Source organism: Ictalurus punctatus, chromosome 17 (assembly GCF_001660625.3).
Source record: "Ictalurus punctatus breed USDA103 chromosome 17, Coco_2.0, whole genome shotgun sequence".
Classification (NCBI taxonomy): domain Eukaryota; kingdom Metazoa; phylum Chordata; class Actinopteri; order Siluriformes; family Ictaluridae; genus Ictalurus; species Ictalurus punctatus.
The window spans coordinates 9,457,647-9,484,801 of NC_030432.2; the positions used below are offsets into that span (position 1 = coordinate 9,457,647).

The 27,155-nt window shown below is 38.7% G+C and overlaps 1 protein-coding gene across 10 annotated transcripts; it reads left to right on the forward strand.

The window, feature by feature from the left end:
• Positions 1-6,753: 6,753 nt before the first annotated feature.
• usf1 (upstream transcription factor 1) lies at positions 6,754-18,798 on the forward strand. Of its 10 annotated transcripts, none has more exons than XM_017490103.3 (12): positions 6,780-6,876; positions 6,999-7,077; positions 7,363-7,435; positions 7,548-7,597; positions 10,651-10,796; positions 10,967-11,080; positions 11,170-11,320; positions 16,218-16,305; positions 16,420-16,478; positions 16,591-16,685; positions 16,773-16,901; positions 17,151-18,798. In XM_017490103.3, exons 3-12 carry the CDS (start codon positions 7,395-7,397, stop codon positions 17,238-17,240), a joined length of 963 nt encoding a protein of 320 aa, XP_017345592.1. In that variant the 5' UTR covers positions 6,780-6,876; positions 6,999-7,077; positions 7,363-7,394; the 3' UTR covers positions 17,241-18,798.
• Positions 18,799-27,155: the final 8,357 nt, after the last annotated feature.

Consider the following 27,155-nt stretch of genomic DNA (forward strand, 5'->3'; position numbering starts at 1 on the left):
ATTTCAGTGGAAACCTTGCACTAATGAAAGAGCGTCTAAATATTTTATATAAACGTACAGAACTCAGCTTAGATTTTCTTGACTGGCCAATTTTACCACTGAGTGGGATTTATAGCAGGATTAAATTCTAAAACTAAACTAATACATAAGCCTGAAAATCTGCATTTATGAAAGGGATTTAAAACTGTTTAAATGACATCGTCTTTTAAGTGCATTCATTAATATAAACCAAATGGAAATGTAAACTCTGTGGGTTGGATGAAAACATAGCAGTGTGAAATGTTTAACATATGCTTTTTTTCATGTAAAAATAGATTTTTTTTCATTAGTTAGTGTACAATATATTGTTTACTTACGGGAAACATGCATTATGTAACCTGTTTCTCTTGCACAAACATCTCGCCCACTCAGGTAAGAGCATTGATCTTTAGGTGATTTACTTAAGCAAAAACGTGTTTATTTTCTCAAAAATTGTTAGAGTTCAAAACATAAAGTACACACTTTAATATTAAATCAGGGGCCTAACATTTTAGATATATGGCAAAAGTATTTCTAATTGCAATTAGTTAAGCACATAAACTAATACTTAAATAGGTTATTCTTCTGTCTGGTGTAATATTTGAAAAACTAAATGTTCTATCTCCAAACTTACTGATAAATTAGCTTTTATAAGGTTCTATATGCCAACCTATCATCATCCAGATGATTTATCGACAGGATAAATGCATAGGTGGCCTGGAGCAATCAATATCAATGTTCACTCTTACAGAAAAGAACATGTGTGACTCAGTATGAGAAAGTATTTTGTAGCTGTTAATATTCTACAGATGCTTCATGAAATAAGTAAATGTGTTGGTAAAGTGAACAAGCATTCATCATTCTAGCTGAACCTGACAGTTTACACAGTTTTCACTTAGTACATAGACATGTTGGACTTTTAACTGGATCAATGAGCGGATGATGAAACTTAAAAAAATAATCTAATCAGTGAGCTAAATACTGTACACTGAAACTGGGGGGGGGGCAGTCTTATGACCATTAGAGAATTTGAGGGCCCCCCCCCCCACTGCAATTAGCATGCCTAATATTATACAGTGCCAGGAAAAAAGTTTTTATTCCTGATTGTCTTTATTTTTAAGATAACGGCCACAAAACAAAGGTTTTAATCATTAAATTTTTTGAGAAAACGTCTGGGTTACGCATGTAATCCTGTTCCCTGAGAAGGGAACAAGCCATTGCATTTAGCATAACACTATGGGAGCACCTCTCGTGCACGACCGTCATCTGAAGCTCGTGTAAAATCATGCCTATTTATAAGCCTACCATGATCAGGTGACATGGCAATTAAACACGTCACGTGATATAAATATGGCACCTGTGAACCGCCATCAGCCTCTATTATCTGAAGCAAAGATGCAATTCACAGGCCTGCCCTGGTATGACAAAGCTACGCAGTGTCTCCTTCCCTTCTCAGGGAACAGAGTTACAGTGCATCCGGAAAGTATTCACAGCGCTTCACTTTTCCCACATTTTGTTATGTTACAGCCTTATTCCAAAATGGATTAATTAATTATTTTCCTCAAAATTCTACAAACAATATCCCATAATGACAATGTGATAGAACTTTGTTTGAAATCTTTGCAAATGTATTAAAAATAAAAAAACAAAAAAAAGCACATTTACATAAGTATTCACAGCCACAATGGCCAAATAATCCAACATCATGGGGTTATAAATATGGCTTATCCATGGTTTTCCCCCAGAAGCCTGATATTTTGTCATGCACTTCTGGACGAAGGGGGAGTTTTCTGCAGTGTGATGGATTTACTTTCACTGAGGAGAAAAAGGCTCATCCAGCCTTAGTAATCACTTCAAGTAGCTCATATGCTGCTCTCAGTTTTTAGAACACCATTCTGGCTCCTCGGAGTCAGAGAGGAATTATTACTATTATTTTGGGGTGTGTGTGTGTGTATGTGTGTGTATGTGTGAACACACACATACACACACTTTTTAAAAAAAATAATACTTTGTATAATTGTACATTTCTTGTACATATTACTGTTGTGTGGTGACCTGGGAACACCAGGTGAGTGTCATTGTGACTGAATTTTCTGAAAGTACTTTCAAAGTTCAAGATTTTATTTGTCATACACAATTATGTACGATATATGACAGCAGAGAAATGAAAATAATGCTTGTTAGGAAGCTGGGGTCAGAGCACAACATCAGCCATAATACGGCACCTCTGGAGCATAGGGTTACATAAGGGCCTTGCTCAAGGGCACCATACTGGCAGCTTGATGGTGCTGAAGCTTGAACCACCAACCTTCTGATCAGTGACCCAGAGCCCTAACCATTGAGCCACCACTGCCCTGTTGAGCCACCTCTGCCCTTGTTGAGCTAACACTGCCATGTTGAGCCACCACTGCCCTGTTGAGCCACTTTCTATCCTTGCTTTGTCTGTCTGATTGAAAAGATTATGTTGGTTAAGGAGAAAGTTCAAGAAATGCAGCAGTAAATGCAGTGGTTTGCCTAAAATATCTAAAACCCTCCATGCTACTGTGGGGCTTGAAAGTTTGTGAGCCCTTTAGAATTTTTTATGTATCTGCATAAATATGACCTAAAACATCATCCAATTTTCAAGTCCTAAAAGTGGACTAAACAAATGAGACACAAACATTATACTTGGTCATTTATTTAGTGAGGAAAATGATTCAATATAAATGGGCTACAATTCCTCCAAGCCGATGTGTAGGACTGATCAATAGTTACCGGAAACATTTATTTGCACTTATTGCTGAACAAAGGGGTCACACCAGATACTGAAAGCAAAGGTTCACATACTTTGCCACTCACATATATGCAATACTGAATCATTTTCCTCAATAACTAAATGAAAAAGTATAACATTTTTGTCTCATTTGTTTAATTGGGTTCTCTTTATCTACTTTTATTACTTGTGTGAAAATCTATTTGTTTAAGGTCATATTTATACAGAAATATAGAAAACTCTAAAGTGTTCACAAACATTCAAGCACCACTGTAAGTGTGCTTTTCTCATTCAAAGAATGTCATGCTTTGATTTGTTGAATAGATATGTGCGAGAGAAAAATGTACATGATACAATCATTTTATGCCAACTCTCAAAATGTCAGCAGTGTATTTGCACTGTCACCCTGTCAAAACAGAGAATAGTTTTTACACATTCTGCAGTAAATACATCAGACAAAGTTTTTAAAAAAATGACCTAACACCAAGCCTATAATTAAAAAAAAACTTAGCCAAACAGTAGAACTCACTGAATGAACGACTGATCATTTCCCCAGTGAAGTTTCCCAGGGGGAAGAGAGAGCTATCAAGTGTAGAGATGACAATGAGGCTTATGTTGAAATACCATGAGTGACTTTTACCTCAAGTGATGAGACAGAGTCTGTTGTGGATGTTGCTCATAATCAACTTATTTTCGATTGAAAACTTTTTTTTTTTTTTTTAATTGGCAGTAATTTAACTTTTTTCCATAATTAGATGAGGTTACAGATGTAGAGTTACAAATGACCTCTTTCAGTGTAATTGGAATTGAATCCCTAAATGCAAATTTCTCTCTTTTCACTTTTGGGGGGGAACACTAGTTATGATTGCAAGGTACCATCCACTTTGATTTGATGGGCTAAAATGGCTTCCACTTACATCTTCAGTGTAGATGGGAACTTATTATTATTCAGCAGGCCCTCCAAAAAGGATAACACTTTAGGCACTGGGCAATACACTGGGTCCAGTTAGCAAAGGGCAGACCACTTCTGGAATAGGTCCCCACCTGACAATGCACAAAGCCCATAGTCATCACAGTAATCAAGTTGTTCACTGCTACAAGGGGCCAAACCCACAGGCACAGGAACCAAACTTTCACTTACGATCTCAGAAACACATGCAGAATTCTGTGGTTTGACTTCTGAATTCTATACAATATGCTCAGTAGCTGCAAAAGTGGGGGAAGCATACAGTACATTATGATACAGAGGGTCATTTGGCTCCATTAGAGAGAAAAAAGAGGTGTCTATCCATCCATCTAGTTTCTGTACCACTTACTACACTTCCTACACAGGATTGCGGGGAGCCTATCCCAGGGGACTCAGGGGACAAGGTGGGGGACACCATAAATAAGGTACCAACCCATTGCAGGGCACAATCACACACACTTTCACACACCAATTCACACACTTAGAGAATCACACACACATTCACCTACTTAGAGACAAGTTAGAGATGCCAATAAGCCTACAATGCATGTCTTTGGACTGGGGAAGGAAACCGTAGTACTCAGAGGAACCCCAAAAAAGCATGGGGAGAACAGGCAAGCTCTGCACACACAGGGTGGCAGCAAGAATTGAACACCAAACCCTGGAGGTGTGAGGCAGGAGATGTCATTCAAACATATTCTTTATTTTTTATAATTCCTAAATAAATAAACAAACAAACAAACAAACAAATAAATAAATAAATAAACACTTTTCTAGTCATAATGGACTAAATTTGCATTTCCCAGGCATTGCTTCATCTTCACCAGTGTAAAAAGTTAACTTTTTGGGACAGAAAACTATCAGATTTTGTTTACGTTACGCAGCTGAACTAAAGTGGACAACGGAGCTCTCCTGTGGTCAAATCACACAATTGCATTTCTAAATAAATAAATAAAAGCTGTACTAAGGGGAAAACATGATCAACATGTCCAGGTATTGTGCCTTTTGAGAATGGTCACATATTTAGCCTTGAAAATCACAGTTATGTGAGTGAGCACACATTTCCTCTAGAAGATATTTCACACAAAATTCCATCACATCATCAAATGACTATTTGTTTGAGATTGTGGCAGATGTAAAGGAGGAGGGGAATTCATACATGTATCAGGTTTTTGACAAAAAACATTTCCGCAAAGGATACATCTGTGTATCCTCTCTCCTAGTTCCTCTGGAAGCTTCTTCACTCCTCATTCCTCGTCTCCTCTCGGTGCAATTAGAGAACTGATATGTCCTTGAAGATGGTTGACGTTGATCGATTTCCGGGTCACTACAAATACCATTAAAGGCAATTTTTCACGTTTAAAAGCATCCGATGATCAGGGCCAATTATATCCTGTCAATCAAAAGAGGGCAGGAAAACCCGTCGATTTTGTCCTGTGTGTAAAGATGATGTCTCTTGTATGGAATGATGACAAAACTGTAGTTTGTAAGCTCTGTAGGCTCTGCACTGCTAAAAATTTTTACACCGGATGCTGCAGCAGTAAAGCGGGAGTTTCAGCATCAAGTCTAAAAAATTTTTTGCCGCTCTGCTCGAGCTGCTTGTGCAGAATTAAAGGGTCAGTACACCTTTCATTCAATTTTATTTGTATAGTGCTTTTTACAATGGACATTGTCTCAAAGCAGCTTTACAGAAACGTATAAACACAGGATACAGATTTTAAGTGTGGGAATTTACCCTTATTGAGCAAGCCAGTGGCGATGGTGGCAAGGAAAAAACTCCCTAAGATGATATGAGGAAGACACCTTGAGAGGAACCAGACTCAGAAGGGAACTCATCCTCATCTGGATAACAACGGATAGTACGAAATTAAAAGAAAGTTCATTACGGTTTTTATATTAAGTCTGTTTGTTGAATTAATCCACTGTTCACCAAAGGAGACCTGAGTGCAAAACTGCATGTGGTAACGTGGCATGTGGCAGCAACCGTAGTCCCAGCAACCACAGTGAGAATGTCCATGTGGAACTGAGGTCCAAAACTATTTCATGGTACTTCAAGCGGTACCATCCTCAGCAATCTCCAGGTTGTAGCCTCCAGATAATGAGAGCTCCATCCAGAGGTAGGTCATCTGAACAGATCAGGCAGGTCTGGAGAGCAGTAAGGGTCAGGATCACTGACATCCTTCATAAAATCATGAGTGGCTCGACAGAAGCAGAGATGGAGGTAAAGAGAGGGAGAGATTATTAGGCATGCTTACTATCCTGTGATGGATAGACTGTGTATTTTGCATAAAAGATAGTCTATTCATGGTAAGCTTAAGTAAACAAATACGTTTTCAGACTAGACTTAAACACTGAGATTGTGTACGAGTACCGAAAACTAATTGGAAGGCTGTTCCATAACTGTGGGGCTTTGTAAGAGAAAGCTGTTCCCCCTGCTGTAGCCTTCACTATTCGAGGTACCAACAAATAGCCTGCACTTTTTGATCTATGATTTTTTGATCACCTTTTGATCTAATTTAAAAGAAGGCATAAAAGGCAGAACTATTGGTATCTGTATCGGCCAATATCACTCTGACTAATCGGTTATCGCATCGGCTGAGAAATTTAGTATCAGTGCATCTCTACAAATTATCAGAAGAGACCAATGGGAACCATTACAGTTTCCATTAAAACTAATTCAATTCCCATTATAACCATTACAAATTCTATGAGGGTTTCTTTTAGTTTTTTATTGTTTTGTTTTTCTCAGCAGGGAGTGTGAACAGCTCGGCCTGTGTTTTCATAGCTGGTCAGACATATAAGCTGGATTTTCCAGTAGGGAAAATCTGTTTTGTTTTGTTAAATATGTATGTCATTACCTTGTAAAGAATGCATTGTATTTGGTTAATGTAAAGCAGGGAAGGTTTGAGGTTTGACTCCCTCTCTCTCTCTCTCTCTCTCTCTCTCTCTCTCTCTCTCTCTCTGTGTGTGTGTGTGTGTGTGTGTGTGTGTGTGTGTGTGTGTGTGTGAGAGAGAGAGAGAGAGAGAGAGAGAGGTGGGGGAGGGTTGATTTCTATCTTTCTTTCTTTCCTTAAATCCTACTGATCTGGCAACCCGGACCATACCGGTGCAAGTAAACAATACAGGAGTATAGTAAGCGGTAAGCTGTGTGGTGAAACTGTGTATTCTTGGTATTTAAATAGATAAAGATTTGAATATATGCGCTTTATAAAATCTTGTATTAAGCATGTGGAATTAATCCTTAAATCGCATCAGAAAAAGCAGAAAAAATCTGGCGAGTTTTAGCAGCACAGTAAGCGTTAGCTATCTATGCGGATGCCTAGTTCACTCGGGTAAACAGGTAGCTTGTTTATCTCTTTCCTTTTATGCACAAATCATAGATTTAAATACAGTTTTAAATAATGTCCGAACGCTGAGTGTGTAGTGTCTTTGTGTAGCACGGCCTATGGTGCAAAAACGTCTCCCAAGCTAGCTAACTAGCTGTATTAGCTTGATTTTATAAGATGATCACGCTTAAAAAAATAAATAAATAACAAACACGAATGCCACTTATTTTCATTCGAGCGCAATTACTGTGCGTCTTTGCATTTGGACTGAGTTTGATTTGTCTGTTTTTATTTTGCAGAAGGGTGGATTAAGCAGGACTTGCTGTTTCACATGCCGGTGGAAATGAAAGGGTCACTGCTTCCAATATATTTGTGCGCTAGCGGGATGCTTGCCTCCTCCTCTCAGTTAAATGTTATTGATTTTATTATTTGTACATTACATTACATACTTCTGATGTTTTCCCACTGACCACTTGATTTTTAGGCAACAGAAAAGTCCGGACCCTGATTGCAATGTTCCTGTAATTGAAGAAGGTATAATTAACCTATAATTATACTACAATAATTATGTAAAAATACACAAATAATAATAATAATAAATAAATAGGTCTGGGTGGTGTGACAAATATTTTGTCACAATACGTAGTTGCTGTGGAGTTAATATTAGCTGTGGATTTGGAGCACTGAGACCTGATGAAACCCATAATACTGGGTAAACATTTTTAGGATGGTAATGTAATTGAGATGTTTATATCCATCCATCTTCCATATCGCTTATCCTACTGGGTCGTGGGGAACCTGGAGCCTATCCCAGGAAGCATCGGGCACAACGCGGGGTACACTCTGGACCCAATCCATCACAGGGCGTGATCACATATACACATTCACACACCCATTCATACATTATGGACACTTTGGACATGCTAGTCAGCCTACCATGCATGTCTTTGGACTTGGGAAGGAAGCCGAAGTACCCAGAGAAAACTCTTGCAGCATGGCGAGAACATGCAAACTCCACACACACCACAGGGCAATGGCGGGAATCGAACCCCCAAACCTGGAGGTGTGAGGTGAACGTGCTATTTTCACTAATCTGATTGGACACTGTTTGTTTCACTCCTCTTGTCTGTGTTCACTATAAATAAGTTCTTGCTATAGATCGTTACATTGTTACTACATTTTCTACTGGCTGTCAGTCTGTGTTTTGCATGGCATTGTTGCATGCAATGCACTATCCAGCTGTGGCGTCGTTGCTGGAGCGAAAATAAACAAATGATTATATTTTTGTATAACGGCAGTTCCGACAGTAGATACAGCTGCATATCTTATCATAGGTTTGTTTTGGTGTAGTCATAATATGTTATTGATTTTATAGTAATAACTCCTTCACAAGGACTTGTATGGTGGATGCGTCACATAATTGAAATCTAGTTATCTAGTTAATCTAGTCATAGGATAAAGAAAGTACACCCTCCTTTAATTCTATGTTTTTAGTTATCAGTGCCTAAATAATAATTGTGTGGCCTTCACCAACTTCTATAGATAAACAAATAACCTCAGGTAACAACAAAAAAACATATAATTCAGTAACATTTAGAACTACTTTTAGCAACAATAACTTGAAGTAAACATTTTATATAGGAGTTTCAGTCTCTCACATCGTTTTGGAGAAATTTTGGTCCACTCTTCTTTACAACATGCGTCAGTTCATTGCTGTTTGAGGGCATTTGTTTATGCTTAGCTTTCTCAAGATCCCACCACAGCATCTCAATGGGGTTGAGGTCTGGATTTTGACTTCTTCATTCCAACACCTTTTTTTTTTCTTTAGCCATTCAGATGTCAAATTGCTGGTGTGTTTGGGATCATTGACCTGCTGCATGACCCGATTTCAGCCCAGCTTAAGCTGCTGGACAGATAATCTCACATTTGTCTCAAGAATATTCTGGTTTAAAATGGAGTTCACAATGACTACAAGTTTCCCAGGTCCTGTGGCCGCAAAACAAGCCCAAATCATCACCCCACCATCATAATGAGTCTTTATTGGTCACATATACATTAGAGCACAGTGAAATTCTTTTCTTCACATACCCTAGCTTGTCAGAAAGCTGGAGTCAGAGCACCACTTGTATCAGCTGTGGAGCAGAGAGGGTTAAGGGCCTTGCTCAAGGGCCCAACAGTGGCAGCTTGGTAGTGCTGGGGCTTGAACCCCTGACCTTCCGATCAGTAACCCATAGTCTTAACCACTAAGCCACAAAGTGTGTATGAGGTGGTTGTGGCGATACGTTGCAATTGGTTTTCCACCAAACATGGGCCTGTGCATGATGACCAAACATCTTTACCTTGGTTTTATTAGTCCAAAGGATATTGTTCCAGAACTTTTATTGTTTGTTCAGATGCAGTTTTGCAGACTTAAGTCTATCTCCATATTCTTTTGGGACAGAAGGGGTGTTTTCCTAGCCACCCTTCCCTGAAAGTCATAGTTTTTCAGTCTTTTTCTGGTTGTGCTTTCATAAACATAAACATTTTGTGCTTACTGAGGTCTGTACGTCGCATGGGTCTTGGGTTTTTATTTATATCTCAGCATTAATCAGTCTGACCTTGGATTGAATTTGCTGGGACGCTCATTACTGGGAATATTGGCAACTGTCTTGAAGGCTCTCCATATGTAAACTGTCCTTCTTACTGTAAAATGATGAATTTTAAATTGTGTGGACATGGCCTAATAACCCTTCCCAGATTGGCAACTAGCAACACTTGCTTCTCCGAGGTCATGACTGATGTCCTTTCTACGTGGCATTTTCTAGACACACACCTGAGTGCTCCAGAACACCACACTGCCAAAAGTTCTGCTTTTACAGATATAGTGAGTCGTCTTGAAGATGAACTAATCTTGTGCATTTCTTTAATAGCACCTAGCTGCTAATTACTGTCTTAATGATTGTGGAAGTTGGAAGGGTGTATTTAATTTTCCCCCACCTGGTTTCTGAATATACTGGTTTACATTTTGGAGGGGAAAAATGACTACATACATGAAACCTGTGGGGGTTTATTTGTTGACACCGAAGGTTATGTGGTTGATTCTGTAATTGAAGAAGGGTGTTCGTTGTTTTACCCATGACTGCATATGAATAAAACATTTTGATATTTAAGAATGGAAAACATATAATTGTTTTGGTTAGGTTTCTTCCATGAGAAAGTCTTCAGGACCGAACTTTCTGCTTTGTGCGTTTCAGTTTCTCTGCAATATGACAAGTTGTGTTTTTTTGTTTGTTTGTTTATTTAAAAAAAAAAGCCTGTTGAATTTAGAACTGTTTAGAGTGACTGTATAATTTGTAAATTGGCTCACAGACATTTCACAACATTAAATGTAACTATAAATGCTTAAAAACATGATGTGTCATTCGTTAATATGAAAATAGTTCAATTGCTATGGCCTATCGCTTTGGGATGTGCTGTTATTGGAAAAATAATGAACTGTTCTGGATTCTTTTCCTACAGTTACATGCCCTATCATGTTTTATTCCTTACAACAGAAATCGTATTGATATGCCACTGACTAAAATGCTGCATTTCTGATGTTCTTTCAGGGGTAGTGGCTACTGCTGAGGATCCTTCAGCAATTACAACTATTCAGTCAGCTGCCACGTTTTCCTCCGAGCAGCCCATAAAATACCTGTTCAAGACAGAGGGAGCTGGGGGGCAGGTAGGGGAACTGTACCCTCCCATCGGTCAGGTAGGACAGGAGTAGAAGTGAGGAGGTTGTAAACTGTGAAGTAGTATTACGCTGCTCTGTTGAGCATGTCTCATTTCGAGTGGTTGGAGTGAATATGCATTGTCTAACAAGCAATAGGATCTTAAGTGACATGTTGTACTAGACGTTAGTGATCCTCACATTTTTTGCAGGTGACATATAGGGTAATTCAGGTGGGAGATGGACAGTTGGAGGCTCAAACAGATGGCACCACAGCTGTTAGTGTTGTTGCTGGGTTTCCTGCTACAACCCAGCCTGTTACACAGGCAAGTGTATGGTGATGTATGTTACATTCTTCGTAACTGATTCTCATTCTGTCAGTGTAACTAATACTGCTGTTGGTCCATGTAAATAGGCTGTGTTCTCTCAGTCTGAAGCCTTAGAGGGAGATGGGACAGAAACCCATTACACCTATTACCCTGCCACTATTTCGGATGCTACAACAGGCACTATGGTCACTGGTGTGCAGGCCTCTGACACAATCCTCAGCCAGGGCACACCTACAGGTAATGTAAAAAGTCTTGATTTTTAGCATACGCTAAGCTAGAATGGCATAAAACAGGGTGTCTCAAAATTCTCCATATATAGGGGACTATGTGTGCCAGCACCACCTCAGTTGTGCCTTCGTCAGAGGATGTTTCTAGACGTCTGTGCACTTCTTGGTTGTTCAGCAACATTTCCAATCTTTTTTGAATTTGTTATTAAGTTTGTTAACAGTGTTGTCTATGTGAGATGCTTACCATGTTTCCTGTCAAAGTCCATCTTAATCTTGCGACAGCTTTCCGATTTCAATGATTTTAATATGTTCTTTTGTGAGCGGCATTCTTAAAGGCTATCTGAAATTTTCTATATGTGTGTGTGTGTGTGTGTGTGTGTGTGTGTGTATGTGTGTGTGTATATATATATATATATATATATATATATATATATATATATATATATATATATATATATATATATATATATATATATATATATATTAAGTCATGCTTATTAAATTATAAGTATGAAAAATTTTGAAAGACATTTAGCTAAGAAGTGTTACATTCCCCTATGTATGGAGACCTGTGTCACGGATTTCCCGTCGCGCTGAGCACTGCAGCAAGCAGCGTGCTCAACAGTGACAGCGCGCGCTTCCTGGGTTATATTGACTTTGTTTACTTTGATGTGTGTTTTGGTTTCTGTCCTGTCTCCGCCCCTGTTGTGTTATTGGATATTTTCTCACTTGTTCTCATTTCCCACTTTTATTTCGTATAGTATTTAAACCCTTTGTGTGTCTGTAGAGGTGAAGTACTGTGCGTTTCTGTGTTTTGCTGCCAGAGCCATACTAAGCCTTTGATCTTTGTCCTCGTTTCCTGGTGTTTTGATCCTGTTCTCGTCCTCGATACTCATCGAAGCCCTGTTCATGCACGTTTGCTGATTGCCTGACTCCTCGTTTTTTTTTACTACGTTTTTGCCTTGCGTTTTGGAATTGTCTTCCTATGTCTTTAATAAAAGCTTTAACTGCAGATGGATGCAAGCCATCTCCAACTCCATTACATGACAGAATACTTCACCTCCAACATGGATGCATCAGGAAAGCGAAGGAGATGTCACACCAGTTTAACAATGCCATCGTTCAACTCAGTCATGTTTCCTCAGTGGACTGCCATGAGTCCCCCAGACCCGTATGATGGTTTTTTGGTTATCCCGAATATTTTCTTTTCGACTGCCAATGCAATGGCTAGAGTTTATTTTGTCCCGGTTCTTTGGCCCAGCCCTCCAGTGGGTGTAGTTTCCACTGACCACAAGATCCAGTGGACTTAGCAATATAACTCAGTTTGTGGGACTATTTGTGAAGGTGTTCGGGAGCCCAGAGTACACCCCCCAACCTGGAAAATCTTTTGGGGGAGGCCAGCCTGTCGGATCCTGTCGTTCACCACCTACTATGAGCAGGCTGACGGGACGGCCTAAACAGCCCAGCTCCAGCCAGAGGCTGACAGGGCGGCCTAAACAGCCCAGCTCCAGCCAGAGGCCAACAGGGCGGCCTCATCTCCAGAGCTCCAGCCTGAGACCCACGAGGTTGTCTCCCCTGCAGAACTCCAGCTGGAGGTCAACGTGACAACCTCATCTCCTGAGCCTTAGTATAAGACAGATGAACTGGTCTATCCAGCCATGATCCTGATAGAGGTCAACGAGGCGACCTCCCGGGTTCAGTTCTAGTTAGAGGTCGACGGCATGGCCTCCTGAGCCATTTTCCAGTCAGAGGCAGACGAGACGGTCTACCGAGACATGCTTCAAGTCTAGGGATGAAACGGTTACCGGTTGATAAACCATGATAAAATACCCTGATGGTTAGTATTAATGTGTCACATTTAATTATCATTAAAAGCGTGTGCGATTATCAAGATTTGTAAAACTTGCGGTAAAAGCTGTCCACACACACACAGCATGAGTATAACGCAGATGTAGCATGCAACATTGTTTTTTGAGTGTGAAAACATGGTGGAAGTCAATGACATTGCTTGGGAGAATTTACAACCTTCTAAGAGGACCAAATCCAAAGTGTGGTCATATTTTGGATTTTAGAAAAATTCTGAGGGAAACTTAATAGAAGATGGTAACCCTGTCTGCAGCGCTTGCCAGAAGAAAGTTAATGCGAAAGGGGCTTTGGCACTTCGTTAGCAGTTTTCCCTTTTTTAAATCACTTATGAATGTTTGTGTGGCTGTGTGCATTTCACTTTCACATTCAAATTAGTGACAATTCGCAATTGCTTGAATGGTAGGTTCATTATTTTTTATAAGTGTTCAGTTTTTAATTGTAGCCTCCGTTCTCTAACTGAGCTATATGATTTTTGTTATTATAAAAAAGCACAATAGTGCGGCGGTGCCGCAGTGGGCAAGTGATGTAATCAGTGTGCAGCCGAACACCAGGTGTAACACCGGGAACACCAACTATAGCAGCAAGCCTAGTGACAACCGCCCAATACTTTATAGTCAAATATAAAACCAGTTTAGATGATTTCAGTGTGTGTATCAGTACTTTTTGCACATTTTCAGCACATTTTAACAATACCGTGATAATACTGATAACCATGATAGTTTTGGTCACGATGATCGTGATATGAAATTTTCATACCAGTACATCTCTATTCCAGTCAGAGGCTGATGAGACGGCTGACCAAGACATGTTCCAATCAGAAGCTGACGAGACGGCCCACCGAGACATGTTCCAATCAGAGGCTGACAAGACGGGCCACAGAGACATGTCCCAATCAGAGACTGAAGAGACGGGCCACAGAGACATGTCCCAATCAGAGGCTGACGAGACGGGCCACAGAGACATGTCCCAATCAGAGGCTGAAGAGACGGGCCACAGAGACATGTCCCAATAAGAGGCTATAGAGACGGGCCACAGAGACATGTCCCAATCAGAGGCTGAAGAGACGGGCCACAGAGACATGTCCCAATCAGAGGCTGACGAGACGGGCCACAGAGACATGTCCCAATCAGAGGCTGACGAGACGGGCCACAGAGACATGTCCCAATCAGAAGCTGACGAGACGGGCCACAGAGACATGTCCCAATCAGAAGCTGACGAGACGGGCCACAGAGACATGTCCCAATCAGAGGCTGACGAGATGGGCCACAGAGACATGTTCCAATCAGAGGCTGACGAGACGGGCCACAGAGACAAGTCCCAATCAGAGGCTGACGAGACGGGCCACAGAGACATGTCCCAATCAGAGGCTGACGAGACGGGCCACAGAGACATGTCCCAATCAGAGGCTGACGAGATGGCCCACCACACTCTGCTCACACGTGAGGCCGACAACATGGCTCACCAATTCAAGCTCCTGTCTGAGGCCTATGGCAAAGCCTCCCAAGACCAGCTCACACCTGAGGCTGGCAACGTGACCTCCCAAGCCTTGTTCCCCCCTCACAACCCCGGCGATCCTGCCTCAGCCTCATGACTTTTCCTTGACTCCTCTGGGAACCAGCTACTTTATGGACAAAGTTAGCCTCTGGACCTGGTGGGCTGTGTGGACATTTTGCACAGAGGGCCTGGACCGCTGTGGGGTGGGGGGTTGTTTTTTGGGGAACTCTGTCACGGATTTCCCCTTGCACTGAGCGCCGGAGTGAACAGTGCGCTCAACAGCCCAAAGCGCAACAGCGCACGGTTCCGGGTTTTCATTGACATTGAGTTTGTTTACTTTTAACATGTGTTTTGTTTTGGTTTCTGTCCTGTCTCCTCCCCTATTATGTTATTGGATATTTTCTAAATGTCTCAGCTGTTCTCATTTCCCACTTTGATTTTGTTTAGCATTTAAACCCCTCGTATGTCTGTTCAAGGCAAAGTACAGTGCGTTTCTGTGTTTTGCCGCCAGAGCCATACTAAACCTTTGATCTTTGTCCTCGTTTCCTGGTGTTTTGATCCTGTTCTCATCCTCGATTCTCTTCGAAGCCCTGTTTATGCCCGTTTGCTGATCGCCTGACCCCTCGCTTGTTTTTTGTCTAAGTTTTTGCCTTGCGTTTTGAAATTGTCTGTCTGTCTCTTTAATAAAAGCTTTAAATTGCACTTGCATCCGTCTCCAACTCCATTACGTGACACTTTGGGACACCCTCTAGTATTCATGTTTTCATAATAGACCCTTTTCACACTTACAGGTTTTACTGAATAAAAGTTGTTATAATCTGGCAAACATAAGCAACACCACTGTTACTGTTGTGATTTGTATTGATCAGTTTTTTAAAAATCTTATTACCACTTTGGTGTTGGGAGTCATGTACAATTTCAAATTTTTTTCCAGCATTTTTTTTTCTTTAATTTAATGTAATTTGTCTTACAAGCATGAAAAAAACATTAAATCTTCACTTTCCAAAAGCACCCATTTGCACATAAGAGTATTAATTAAAGTGTTAATTTTAGAAGTAAAAATGATTATTTAAAAAAAAATTATAAATAAGAAAAAATAAATAAAATGTGACACTACCCTGCTCACTTCATTTTGGTAGATGCAGAGATTGCTTTCACGGTCATTAGATTTTGCGTTTAGTCTGAGCTGATGCTTTGACCACTTTTACTATTGTAATTGTTACTGTAAATTGCCAATCATATAAATGACTTATAGAATAGGTATTCTCATTCAGCCAGAAAGTGTGAACAGAGTCTATTGCGAAATAGTTGCTGTGAATAGCATAATAATAGTGTGTATAGCTGTGTATAGTTAGTGCATGCACTATGTCACATTTTTCACCATCTCATCATTTGTAGTTTGTACACAGCTTGTACAGTAGCAGCTTATACAGTTATGATAGAGGTCGTGTACTGTTTTATATGCTAAAATGTTCCTAGTGTATATTTTGTATATGGGACTGCTTATATACAAAGCTCACTGTATTTTTCCTTCATCTTTGATAAAGGTCAGTTATATGTGATGATGTCACCCCAGGAGGTTCTGACAGGAGCAACCCAGAGATCTATTGCACCTCGCACACAAACTTGCAACACGTAATCTAATCTTTTCATTTAGAATAGCATGTAATAGCTATTTTTATGTAGTATGTACAGTATTATGAGATTTGTGTGCCTAGACTTCTGAAAAGGTATCTTTTATACTAACAGTAAGTCAGAGGCACCAAGGACATCTAGAGATGAGAAACGGCGAGCACAACACAACGAAGGTGAGTGGTCACCTCAGTTTTAAAGCAGTCTCTTGCCTGTTTGCTGTTTTGAAGTATCAGACAAAAGGAATCTCGACACAGCAGAGCAATATTTTTATTTACTGATTTATAGTTGAACGAAGGCGCAGAGATAAGATTAACAACTGGATTGTTCAGCTTTCCAAGACCATTCCAGACTGCACGTTGGACGCCACCAAGACAGGACAGGTTGGTTTTAGTTTGTCTGGTAGTTCACTACTTGTCACAGGTAATGGGGCAATATGATGTCATTTTCTCCTTTGTGGTTTTCTACAGAGTAAAGGAGGGATCCTCTCAAAGGCCTGTGATTACATTCAGGAGCTGCGACAAAGTAATAATCGATTAGCAGAGGAGCTCAACACACTGGAGAGGCTGAGGATGGACAACCAGCTTTTACGGCAAGAAGTCAGCCCATTTCTTTTATGTTTATTTAATTTCCTTCAGATTACGTTGATTTAGGCCAAAGACAGTTGTTATTACCTCTGACCAATCAATGTGTGACAAATTATTAACAACTGTAAAAGAAAAAAATTCACAAAAGTAAATTAGCATGATATGAGTTACACAGTCAAATATCCCTGACTTAGGCAGAAATCCAAGTTCAGTCATAGCATTTTGTAAGTAAAAATGAAACACTATTTTTTTTTTGCCCAGGTGGAGGACTGGAAATCAAAAAATCAGATTTTGAGGAGCCAACTCAGACAGCATGGTATTGTAGCAGCAGCAAGTGCAGAGCCACAATGAAGAGTGGTTGTTTAAATGCTGGTTGTGACCCACTGTGGAAGGTTCATTATGAGTGCTAAATCCAGACACTAAAAATAAGTTTCCAGGCATAAAACTGGTTTTGAGGTCACAGAAACAATCATGGACAATGCTTAATGCAGGATTTCTCAGTCAGTTACGTACATTTACTTTTAATATGTCTTACTTTATCATGTATATATTTGTTTTGTACAACACGTTTTTTACTTGATCTAACGATGCATTTCTATCATGTTCTGGTAAAAGTGGGGCAGAAGCATGAAAACCTTTCTTGTACATCGCTCTGAAACAATTCTGATGGCAAAAATTAATCTAGCATGTTTCATATTTTTTCAGTGCAATTACTAAGACAACAAAATAATGGTATTTTTTCTGGTTATGTGTAAGATACAGCTCACTATACACATGTATTTGAAATAAATACTTTGCAACATAAATGTTTGCATCTGCCAGTCTGTGAATTTGAAGCACTTTTCCTCTTTGACTCAAAAGTCTAATGCACTCATATGTCAAGTTTTATTAATCTGGGAAATTATAGCAAATGTGTGCTATAATGTTTGAAATCGCGTTCGTATAATTACGTCATTACGCTTGTGATGTTTGCATATTAACAAGCTTTTTTGATGGTAAAGCCATCTTAGAAACATTGGTAATACTAAGCTCATGCAATACTTGTTTGACCTAAATCATCAATAGAAAGCTTGCATTACAATACATTGCATTCTGTTAGTATTGTCTGCAATAAAAGATTTATGTGCCATAAAAGTTTTACTTAGCATAAGTTTTGTCACATATTTTTTATCATCCAAAAGAAACAATGGATATACTCACCTAAAGTAATATAAAATCTAGTCAGAATTCTCCATGTCACTTTTGTGACACTGTTTTATACATTACCAATCGCCTATTTCCATTTCAAGGATTTATTTTAGATAGGTGTGAGGTGTCTGTTCTGTGTATCTCTTAACTGTAAAAGCAGATCAGTCACCAAATACAGGTGCATCTCCAAAATATTTTATATTGTGGAAAAGTTTGTTTTCTCCCCATAATTTAATTCAAAAAGTGTGACTTTGATATATTGTAGATTCATTACACACAATGTGAAATATTTCAAGCCTTTTTTGTTTTTGTCATGATTTCCCCTCGCACAAAGCGCTGGAGCACACAGCGTGCTCTGAAACTTATGATTTCTATTCTGTCTCCGCCCCTGTATTGTCATTGGTTGTTTCCCTTATGTGTCATCATTGTATTCAGCTGTTTTTTTGTGTTTCATCCCTGATTACGTTTGTGATTTAAACCCCTCGTGTGTCATTGTTTGTTGCGAAGTATTGTGTGTAAATTCTGGCTCAGTACCAAACCTTTGTTCCTCGTTTCCGTGCATAGTTTTGATCCTGTTCTCGTCCTCATTATTCGATTCTGTTTTGCCTAGTTTATGCCCGTTTGCCAGTCGCCTGATCTGTTGCCTGTTTATTACCACGGCTTTGCCTTTCAATATGGATTTGTCTGCCTATTTCTAATAAAGCTCTTATCTGCACTTGCACCCGTCTCAGCCTCCATTACATGACAGTTTTAATCTTAAATAAATTCTTTATTCTAATATTTTGAGATAGTGGATTTTTGATTGATCAGCTGTAAGCTGTAATCATCTAGATTAAAACAAAAAAGGCGTGAAATGTAATGAATCTAGAATATATGAAAGTTCCACTTTATTAATTAAATTATGGAGAAAAATTTTTTTCCACGATAGTCAAATTTTTGGAGATGCACCTGTAGCTCTTTGATATGCAGTTGGATTCTGGACTTCCTGACCAACATGGCTCAGACATTCAGAATCCACCATAGACCTTCCCCATCAACCTGAACACTGGAACCTCCCAGGGCCTACAGAGAGGAATTGAGACAGCTTGAGGTCTGGTGCAAGGACAACAATGTCTCTAAATGTCAGCAAAACTATAGAGATAATTGTTGACTTCAGAAGGATCTCACAACACATTGGTGGTGCAACAGTAGAAACTGCCAAACTGAAGCACCAGCCAATACAATTTCTTATTTGGTTTTGGACACATTACTAAGATTCATAAAAAATTAGCACACATAAGTTACACGTATGTGAATGCATCTCTGTATCAGTTCAGGCTCAGACTTGCCAAATTGTAGAACAGCAGCTGGTGTACTGTAATGTATATTTGGATCAGCAAGCCATGGCATGTTGCCATGATCTTTTTCCGAGGCACTCAGTATCACAACGTCTAATAGTAAATGAGCAATGGGATGTTATGATGACAGCATTTACAAATTTAAAAGAGGGATGAACAGTAAATGGACAGTATGCACACAGTTCCTGTTTAGGTGAACCTACTTTGTAGATACACAAAGTTATCATCTTTCAGAAAAGGTTCAACTTGGGAAACTATCTGTTAGGGAAAATGCTATGTTGTCAGGCTCTTTTTAAGGGTTCCTCAAGAGGGAACTAAGAGTTTAGAACCACACTTAACAAGATATTAGTTATTACTGTATTATATTATTACTGTGTGGTGATGCATCAGTGACCAGCAGGAACAGAAATGCTGCTGGGATTTTTAAACCAATCTACAATCTGTTTCCTGTTGGGTTCTGAACAATCCAACAAATAAAAATAAGAATAGCAAACCATGAGCTACAGTCAGTAATTGCATACCTATAAGTGATTATTGATTTAGACTACCTGATACAAGTGATTGTAGATAGACAGTAGGTGTTACCTAATAAATTGGCAGCTGAATGCATTTGGGTTCATTGAAAGAGTATCCTTTGATCACAGTAAATGAATATGATGGGCTCTATTAGAGATCCAGCCCACGTGTTTAGTTCTTTCTGTTCAGTCAGTGGAAACTCACAGTTACAATGCCATGTTGATTCCTTTAATATGCTTGGATTATCTTTTGCCTCGCTTCTCAATCATGTGTCTGATGGATGAATAAATGGATAAATGCTACTTAACAAATCAAATGTTGGTCCTTTTGCATTTAAACGCATCTTTGACATCTTTGATGTCTTTTTAAAATTGCTCTCTGCACTGTACATGCTGTGAGTGATTCTGTGTGTCGCAACTGCACAAGACATGCAGCAGATACTAATAAAAAACAAAAAGACTGCTTTAAAATGTGTTTTGAATGGATTTCTGTCAATTCAAAACTCTCTCTGTCTCTGTCTCCCTCACTCACTCTCTCTGTCTCTTTCTCTCTTTCGCTCTCTCTCCCTCCCTCCCTCTCAACGTGATCTGTCACACCTTAAAACAGACTTCTAGAAGGGTTTTGGCTTTTTCTATTTCTTGCTTTGACATTTTGTACATTTAGAAAGAGGCTGTTCATCACCAAGAGTGAAGATTCTTGACTGCTCTTTTTTTTATTATTATTATTTTTTAAATAGTTTTTATAGTTAAGTACTCCCTGAGGCATTGGCAGCCTATATGTCAGACTGTGCAGTGGATTAACTTCAGGCAGTGTTCAGGTTTTGAGAAGAGAATTCCTTCTACAGTGTGCGCTGAGGTAAGTTCTCCTTACTTTCTATACACGTTATATGAGAGTGCTTTAGGTAGGCTTTTAGGATTTCTAGCTGATTATGGTGGTAAATTCACACAAGCTTTTAAGGCTATTTCTATATATTGTTTCTATTATATTTTAATGGATATTATTGCCAACTGCAAATGTGCAAACTTATTATGGCTGCATAATAGCTTATTTTGCTTGATTGTCCTAAATGTTCTTGATTGCTGTTTTGAAGCGACACAACCCCATGTAGAATAATGTAGGTGTAAGAAATTTTGAAATGTCTAAACCTGTTCAGTTAATTGCATGTTAGCCTCATGTTGAGAGTACATGTGTCTTCACAAAGAATTAACCCTTATACTTCCACTCAAATAACTTGAATGTGAGGCCCTTACCCTACAAGAAAGGCATTGTCTGCCGTAACACTAACCCCTTACCATTATTTTATACTGACAGAAAGCTTTAACACAAAAATGATACATTGCATAAAAATGCAATTTGAGTTTGCAATATTCTATGGGACACACACAACAGTGCATGTAATATAGAAGATTCATTTTTACAGTTATGTGATCAATAGAGATGTGATTACCTGGGTTACTTTTCCATGTACTTTAAATTCTATGTTTTGTATATAACTTGAATCATGCTGAGGTGTGCTATTTTCCATTTCATTTTAAACCAGTTTCAGACCGATTTTTACAACCCTGTTAAAATTGCAGGCTTTTGTGATGTAAAAAAAATTAAACTAAGATAAATCAAGGCAGATCGTTTTCTACCTTGTGGTATAGTAATATGTGATAAAGCAACCAACAAATTACAATTGAAAAACACATAGAACAATTTTAAGGGGGAAAAACATTTTAAACAAAAACAAACAAACAAAAAAAAACCCTGTACCCATTTACAGTGACACTATAGAAATCTGCAGTCTTTTGTTGTTGTTGTTGTTGTTGTTGTTGTTGTTGTTTTGTGTGCCACTGGGTTACCTTTCCATGTATGTTAAATTCTGGTGTACTATTTTCATTTCATTTTACACCAATTTCAGCCAGATTTCTACAGAGTTCAGGCATAAACAATTCTCATTTACTGTTTTGAAAAAATTTCCCCTGGCTGGTGTCCTCTGTGGAACTGAATCAATGTCTGGCTCTGAAAAGGCTGCTCACATTTCCGTGAAATCAAATCAGTGATTCTGGTACTGGTGCTCCTTTCACTTTGGCTCCAGGGATTTGCTGTAATGGGCCATTTTAAAGCATAAGAACAATGCCAGAAACCAGATCTTGGTTCTTTTGAAAGGCACCATAATCAAAACAATACAAAAATGGCTCTGAAACCCCGTTTGTGTGTACACGGAGATACAATCTGCATCCAGAAAAGGACTTATAATTTTTTTTTGCAGACATATACTGTAATAGTAAATACATTTACGGAGAACTTTTGTAGGGTGCAATTGTTACTTTCAATCATTTTAAGATAACCAGCATCACTTTCAGACAATCAACAGTATATAAGTCGAGTTTAATGGTTTAATAAATCATTTCATAATTATTTTGGACTGATGTGGTAATTATATTAGACTATAAGTCTTTTTGTTTTGTTAAGAGTCTTTGTATGGCAGTGAAATCCCCTGATCTGGGATCTGTTAGTATTGCCATGGAAGAAAGCCTGTGTAATGGAGGCACACAAACACAGCCACAGGAGTCTCCATTACTGGCCCAACTGAAAAAAAGTAAAGAATCAGATAACTGAAGCACAGTGCATTTCTCACCTCCCCAAACGTTCTGCCGTGAACCTGGAGTTCTCCAACCTGTCCTACACAATCAACGAGGGGCCATGCTGGAAGAAACAAGGTTAGGCACTTTTATTTTACTAAAGGGTTTTCTTCTGTCAGGACAAATACTCTGACAGTAGCTTAAGATATAATAGATATCAGAGCTCTAGAGCATTTACAGTACATTGGCTAAATATTACCTACATTTTTTATGTTTATGTTTATTATAAATCATGGCAGATCTTTTTCTACCTTGTGGTATAGTGATATAATGTAATATAGCAACCAACAAAATACAATTGAAAAATAAATAGAATTTTTTTAGGGAAAAAAAACTGGTTGCATGTGTGCACACCTCTTAACGAATACAGGGTACTATCTCCTGTGCGCACCCCTCTTCAAGTAATTTCACAGGTTTTCATGAAAATTAATTTAATTCCTTTGTTGACTTGGATTTGTGCTTTGGCTTGTTGTCATCCTGGAAGGACAAATTTTTCTTTATCTTTAGCTGTCTCACAGACACCTGCAGATTTTGTGCTAGAATAGATCGGTATTTTAAGTGATCCATGATTCCCACTATCTTCACTAGAGCCCCAGTCTCAGCTGGAGAAAAGCAGCACTATAGCATGAGCTGCCACCACCATGCTTTACCATGAACATGACTTCATTTAATAATTAATTTTGAACTTGGGTTTCTGTGCATGCTGCTGGTGTGTACATTTTTGCAACCAGGATATTGTAAAAATAAATAAATAAATAAATAAATAAATAAGTTTTATTTTTTCCTAAAAACATTTCTATTTGTATTTCACTTGAATTTTGTTGGCTTCTATTCCTATCTCACATTAAATCACTGATAAATCATTATGGTTCATCAGTCATAGAGAATATAGGCACACAGAGATAATTTGAAGGTGAGCAACATAATATTCTGTGTGCATTAACTGTCATACAGAAAGGGCATATAGAAACTACAAAGAGAACATTTTTATTTCAGTTGCCTCATGTTAAGTACAGTGTAGATACTTGTTACTGTAGGTACTTTTGGGAGCCTACTTTTCTTCTCATCTCACTGATCTCCAGCTCTCTTAAATCACACATATTTGCTCTTTCTCACCTTCACAGAAAATATGTAGTGTGGTCTTGGGGTTTATAAATTAAGATATGCCTCTTATCTTTTGATGGAACTAGTTGGAAATATTCCATATAAACCAAATGAGAACAGTTTTGATGTTGGGCTTCCACTCTGTATCTTTTCAGGTTACAAGACCTTACTTAAGTCTCTCTCTGGAAGGTTCTGGAGCCAGGAATTGATTGGGATCATGGGCCCCTCAGGGGCTGGAAAGTCCACTCTGATGAACATCCTGGCTGGCTACAAGTGAGGAAGAGGCCTGTTTCAGGCATTTATTAATCCAAATCTTTATACCAAAACTGTCAGAGCCAAAAGAATGGAGATTTAAAACTAACCTTTCAGTGGTAACATGCAAATGTGTGGTAGAAAAAGAGGGATGACAGGATGAATCCTGGTAAATGGAAAGCCCAGAGATCTCCGCACCTTTCGCAAAATGTCATGTCACATCATGCAAGAAGATAAACTCAGCTCAGGAGGCCATGATGGTGAGACACTGTGATTGTAAAATGATTACAAATATATTGACTACAGGCAAATTCAACGAATATTAGATTCTTATTAGATTGTTTTTTTTTTTTTTTTAACAAATATAAGATCATTATGCCTATTTCTAGATCTTTCAATCTTGAAATTGTGTTATTTTATTGGCAGATAATTTTCCTTATTTCTAGAAATTAGCAAAATTATCTGCCAATAACAAAATTTGATATCCATAAATAGGATTTAATGGTATCATAATGAGAAATAATGCCATATATACATTTTCCTTTACTCAAGATATCTTCACTTTCTAAAATAATATTTTTGGCTCAGAGCACTGTCCAAACTTACTGTAAATGTAGATCAATCATTTTGTATTGCATTCGTGCTGTTTTAGGTGTCTGCCATCCTGAAAGTCAATAATACTGTCGAGGTGAAGAAAGAACTGGTGAGTATGCCCATTAAGCTTCATAATCTAACTTCTACATTTCCAATTCATTCACTATCCCTTCCTGCTTTCTTTGGGTGAAAAGGTTAAAGAGATTCTGACAGCCCTGGGACTTCATGCATGTGCCCACACTCACACTATCTTCCTCTCTGGGGGACAGTGTAAGAGGCTGGCAATTGCCCTTGAGCTTGTGAACAATCCTCCAGTTATGTTCTTTGATGAGCCCACGAGGTAAAATGATCACTCTGTTTCTAGAATGTATAAACTGAAAATTTCTAATTACCAGTAGTTTGATATTAAGCTGTCTGTCTGCTTCTCTGTTTCTGGCTGTGACAGTGGTTTGGACAGTGCTTCAAGTTTCCATGTACTATCATTAATCAAGTCTCTGGCCCAGGGGGGCACACCGTGATTTGCACCATTCACCAGCCCAGTGCTAAACTCTTTGAAATGTTTGATAAGGTGTTAGATCTCTTTTGGTTTTATGTGTATACAATATGCACATTTGACTGAGCAGTGTCTTATTCCAGTTCTCTTGATCTCTTTAGCTCTATATCCTGAGTCAGGGGCAGTGTATATATAAGGGCACTGTGCCATACCTTATCCCTTATCTTAGAACCCTGGGACTACACTGCCCCACATATCACACCCCTGCAGATTTCAGTGAGTTTCACTCCACGTTTGGCTTTTTATACTGAGAGGAAATAGTACAATAAACTCTTAGTACATTAAATGTAGTTAATAGAAATCAACGTATCTTTAGGGGGGGGGGGGGGGGGGGGGTTTCCTAAACAAGCTGGTAACCACAAGTCACCAGAATAGCTTCAGTGCCCTTGACATTGATTCTACAAGTCTCTGGAACTGTGCTCGGGGATGAACACCATTCTTTCAAAAGAAATTTCCTCAGATGGTGGTTTTATAATGATTTACATAGATTTCATACTGATTATTCATTCATCTCTTCTTGGAAGAGACCACATGTGGGAGATGTGTTAGACATAACTTTCCAGCAACATCATCAAAAATAAAAAAAAACCAATTGAAAATCTGTTGAAAGAATGGTGTTCATACAGTTCCAAAGACTTGTAGAATCTTGCTAAGGCACATTTAGGATGTTCTGGTGGATTATGCTGGTCCAACATCAAGGAAAAATATTGGCTTTGGCATGTCCTCTCACTTATGTTCAGTCATTGAGGTAGCATCAGGAGAATACGGAGATTTGAATCCAGTTTTGTTTGAAGCTGTGCAAGGTGGACTCTGTCCTCTGGAGGAAAAGAATCATTGTGAAAAAAACAAACCTTCAAGCTTCTGCCTTGCAAAAAATGCCAAAGTGAGTGAGAAGTTTGTCAAACATACAGTATATCATTCTTTAAGTGTGTCTTTGAGAAGAAGAAGAAAAAACAAACAAACAAACAAAGTAAAACAAAATTAAAAGTACCAAACCCCCGCCCCCCCGGCTCATCATGGCTACTCAATAACTGTCGCTGTTTATATAAATATTATAAAAACCCAAGAACAGGCACAAAAATTTAAGTGGGAAGTGTCTGTAACTCCATAAAGTATACAATAAATGGATGCCATTTATATAAAAAATAAATAAATAAATAAATAAACAAAACGAATAAATAAATAAATAAATAAATAAATAAACAAATAAATAAATAATCTAAGTTAGGAGCGTATACAATACCTGTCTTAGCATTAGAGTACCAGCAACTATAATATATCTACCGTTCGCATCAGCGATAACGTTAGTGGACGAAAACTGTAACCTTTCGTCAATTAAAATAGCGACCCCTCCTACTTTCAAATTAAAGTTCGAGTGGAAAACGTTTCAAATATGTAAAAACCTTAGATCTCTTGACAGGATTACCTCTGACGTTCCAACAAATAAATCTTAAAGGCGTGCCTGTCCAAGCCGGAGTGGGGACCCCCCTCCCCCCCAACACACCCTAAGTCTCCATAAAACAAAGGGAGACAGCAGTGTTTTCCACTAAGATTTGTCCACAATGTGAAAACAACTCAAAGAGTAAGCCGAACTAACCAACTAATTTACCTAAACAAAAAAAATTCCAATAAGAGAAAAGTCCCCTACTGACTTCAAATCTGATAAATAGTCTGCACACTTTAACAAATATAATGTCCTTACCTTTTAAAGACTTGTAACAAATAATATAACACAGTGTAGCACGTAAAGATGAGGAAACAACACTAATAAATTGAAATAAACTCTAACCCACAGAGCATCAAAACAGAGAAGCACATTAATACAGAAGTAAATTTAAGAGGAGTGAGTCCACCAAATCTAGACGAAGTAATGCACCGATAATATCTTCAATAAGAATCCGAATTCTGTAGAGCTGGAAGGCCGAGTGCAAAAAAAGAATAAAAGTGAAAAAGCCTCCACAATATAGGTGATGCAGTTCACCCCGATGTCAAGAGTTTAACGTAGTCTCCTGCTTCCTCCGCTGAAATAAAGTCCTTCTGAACACCGTTATATGTAATGCAAAGCCGAGCTGGGTGAAGTATTCCATACTGAGCT

Bases quoted from the DNA above. Each gene is read 5' to 3' on its own strand.
- usf1 (XM_053687117.1), top strand. From the start codon at position 7,395: ATGCCGGTGGAAATGAAAGGGTCACTGCTTCCAATATATTTGTGCGCT. The intron at 7,598-10,650 runs GTATAATTAACC...ATGTTCTTTCAG, and splicing joins TGTTCCTGTAATTGAAGAAG to GGGTAGTGGCTACTGCTGAG. The intron at 11,321-16,217 runs GTAATGTAAAAA...TCTTTGATAAAG, and splicing joins CAGCCAGGGCACACCTACAG to GTCAGTTATATGTGATGATG.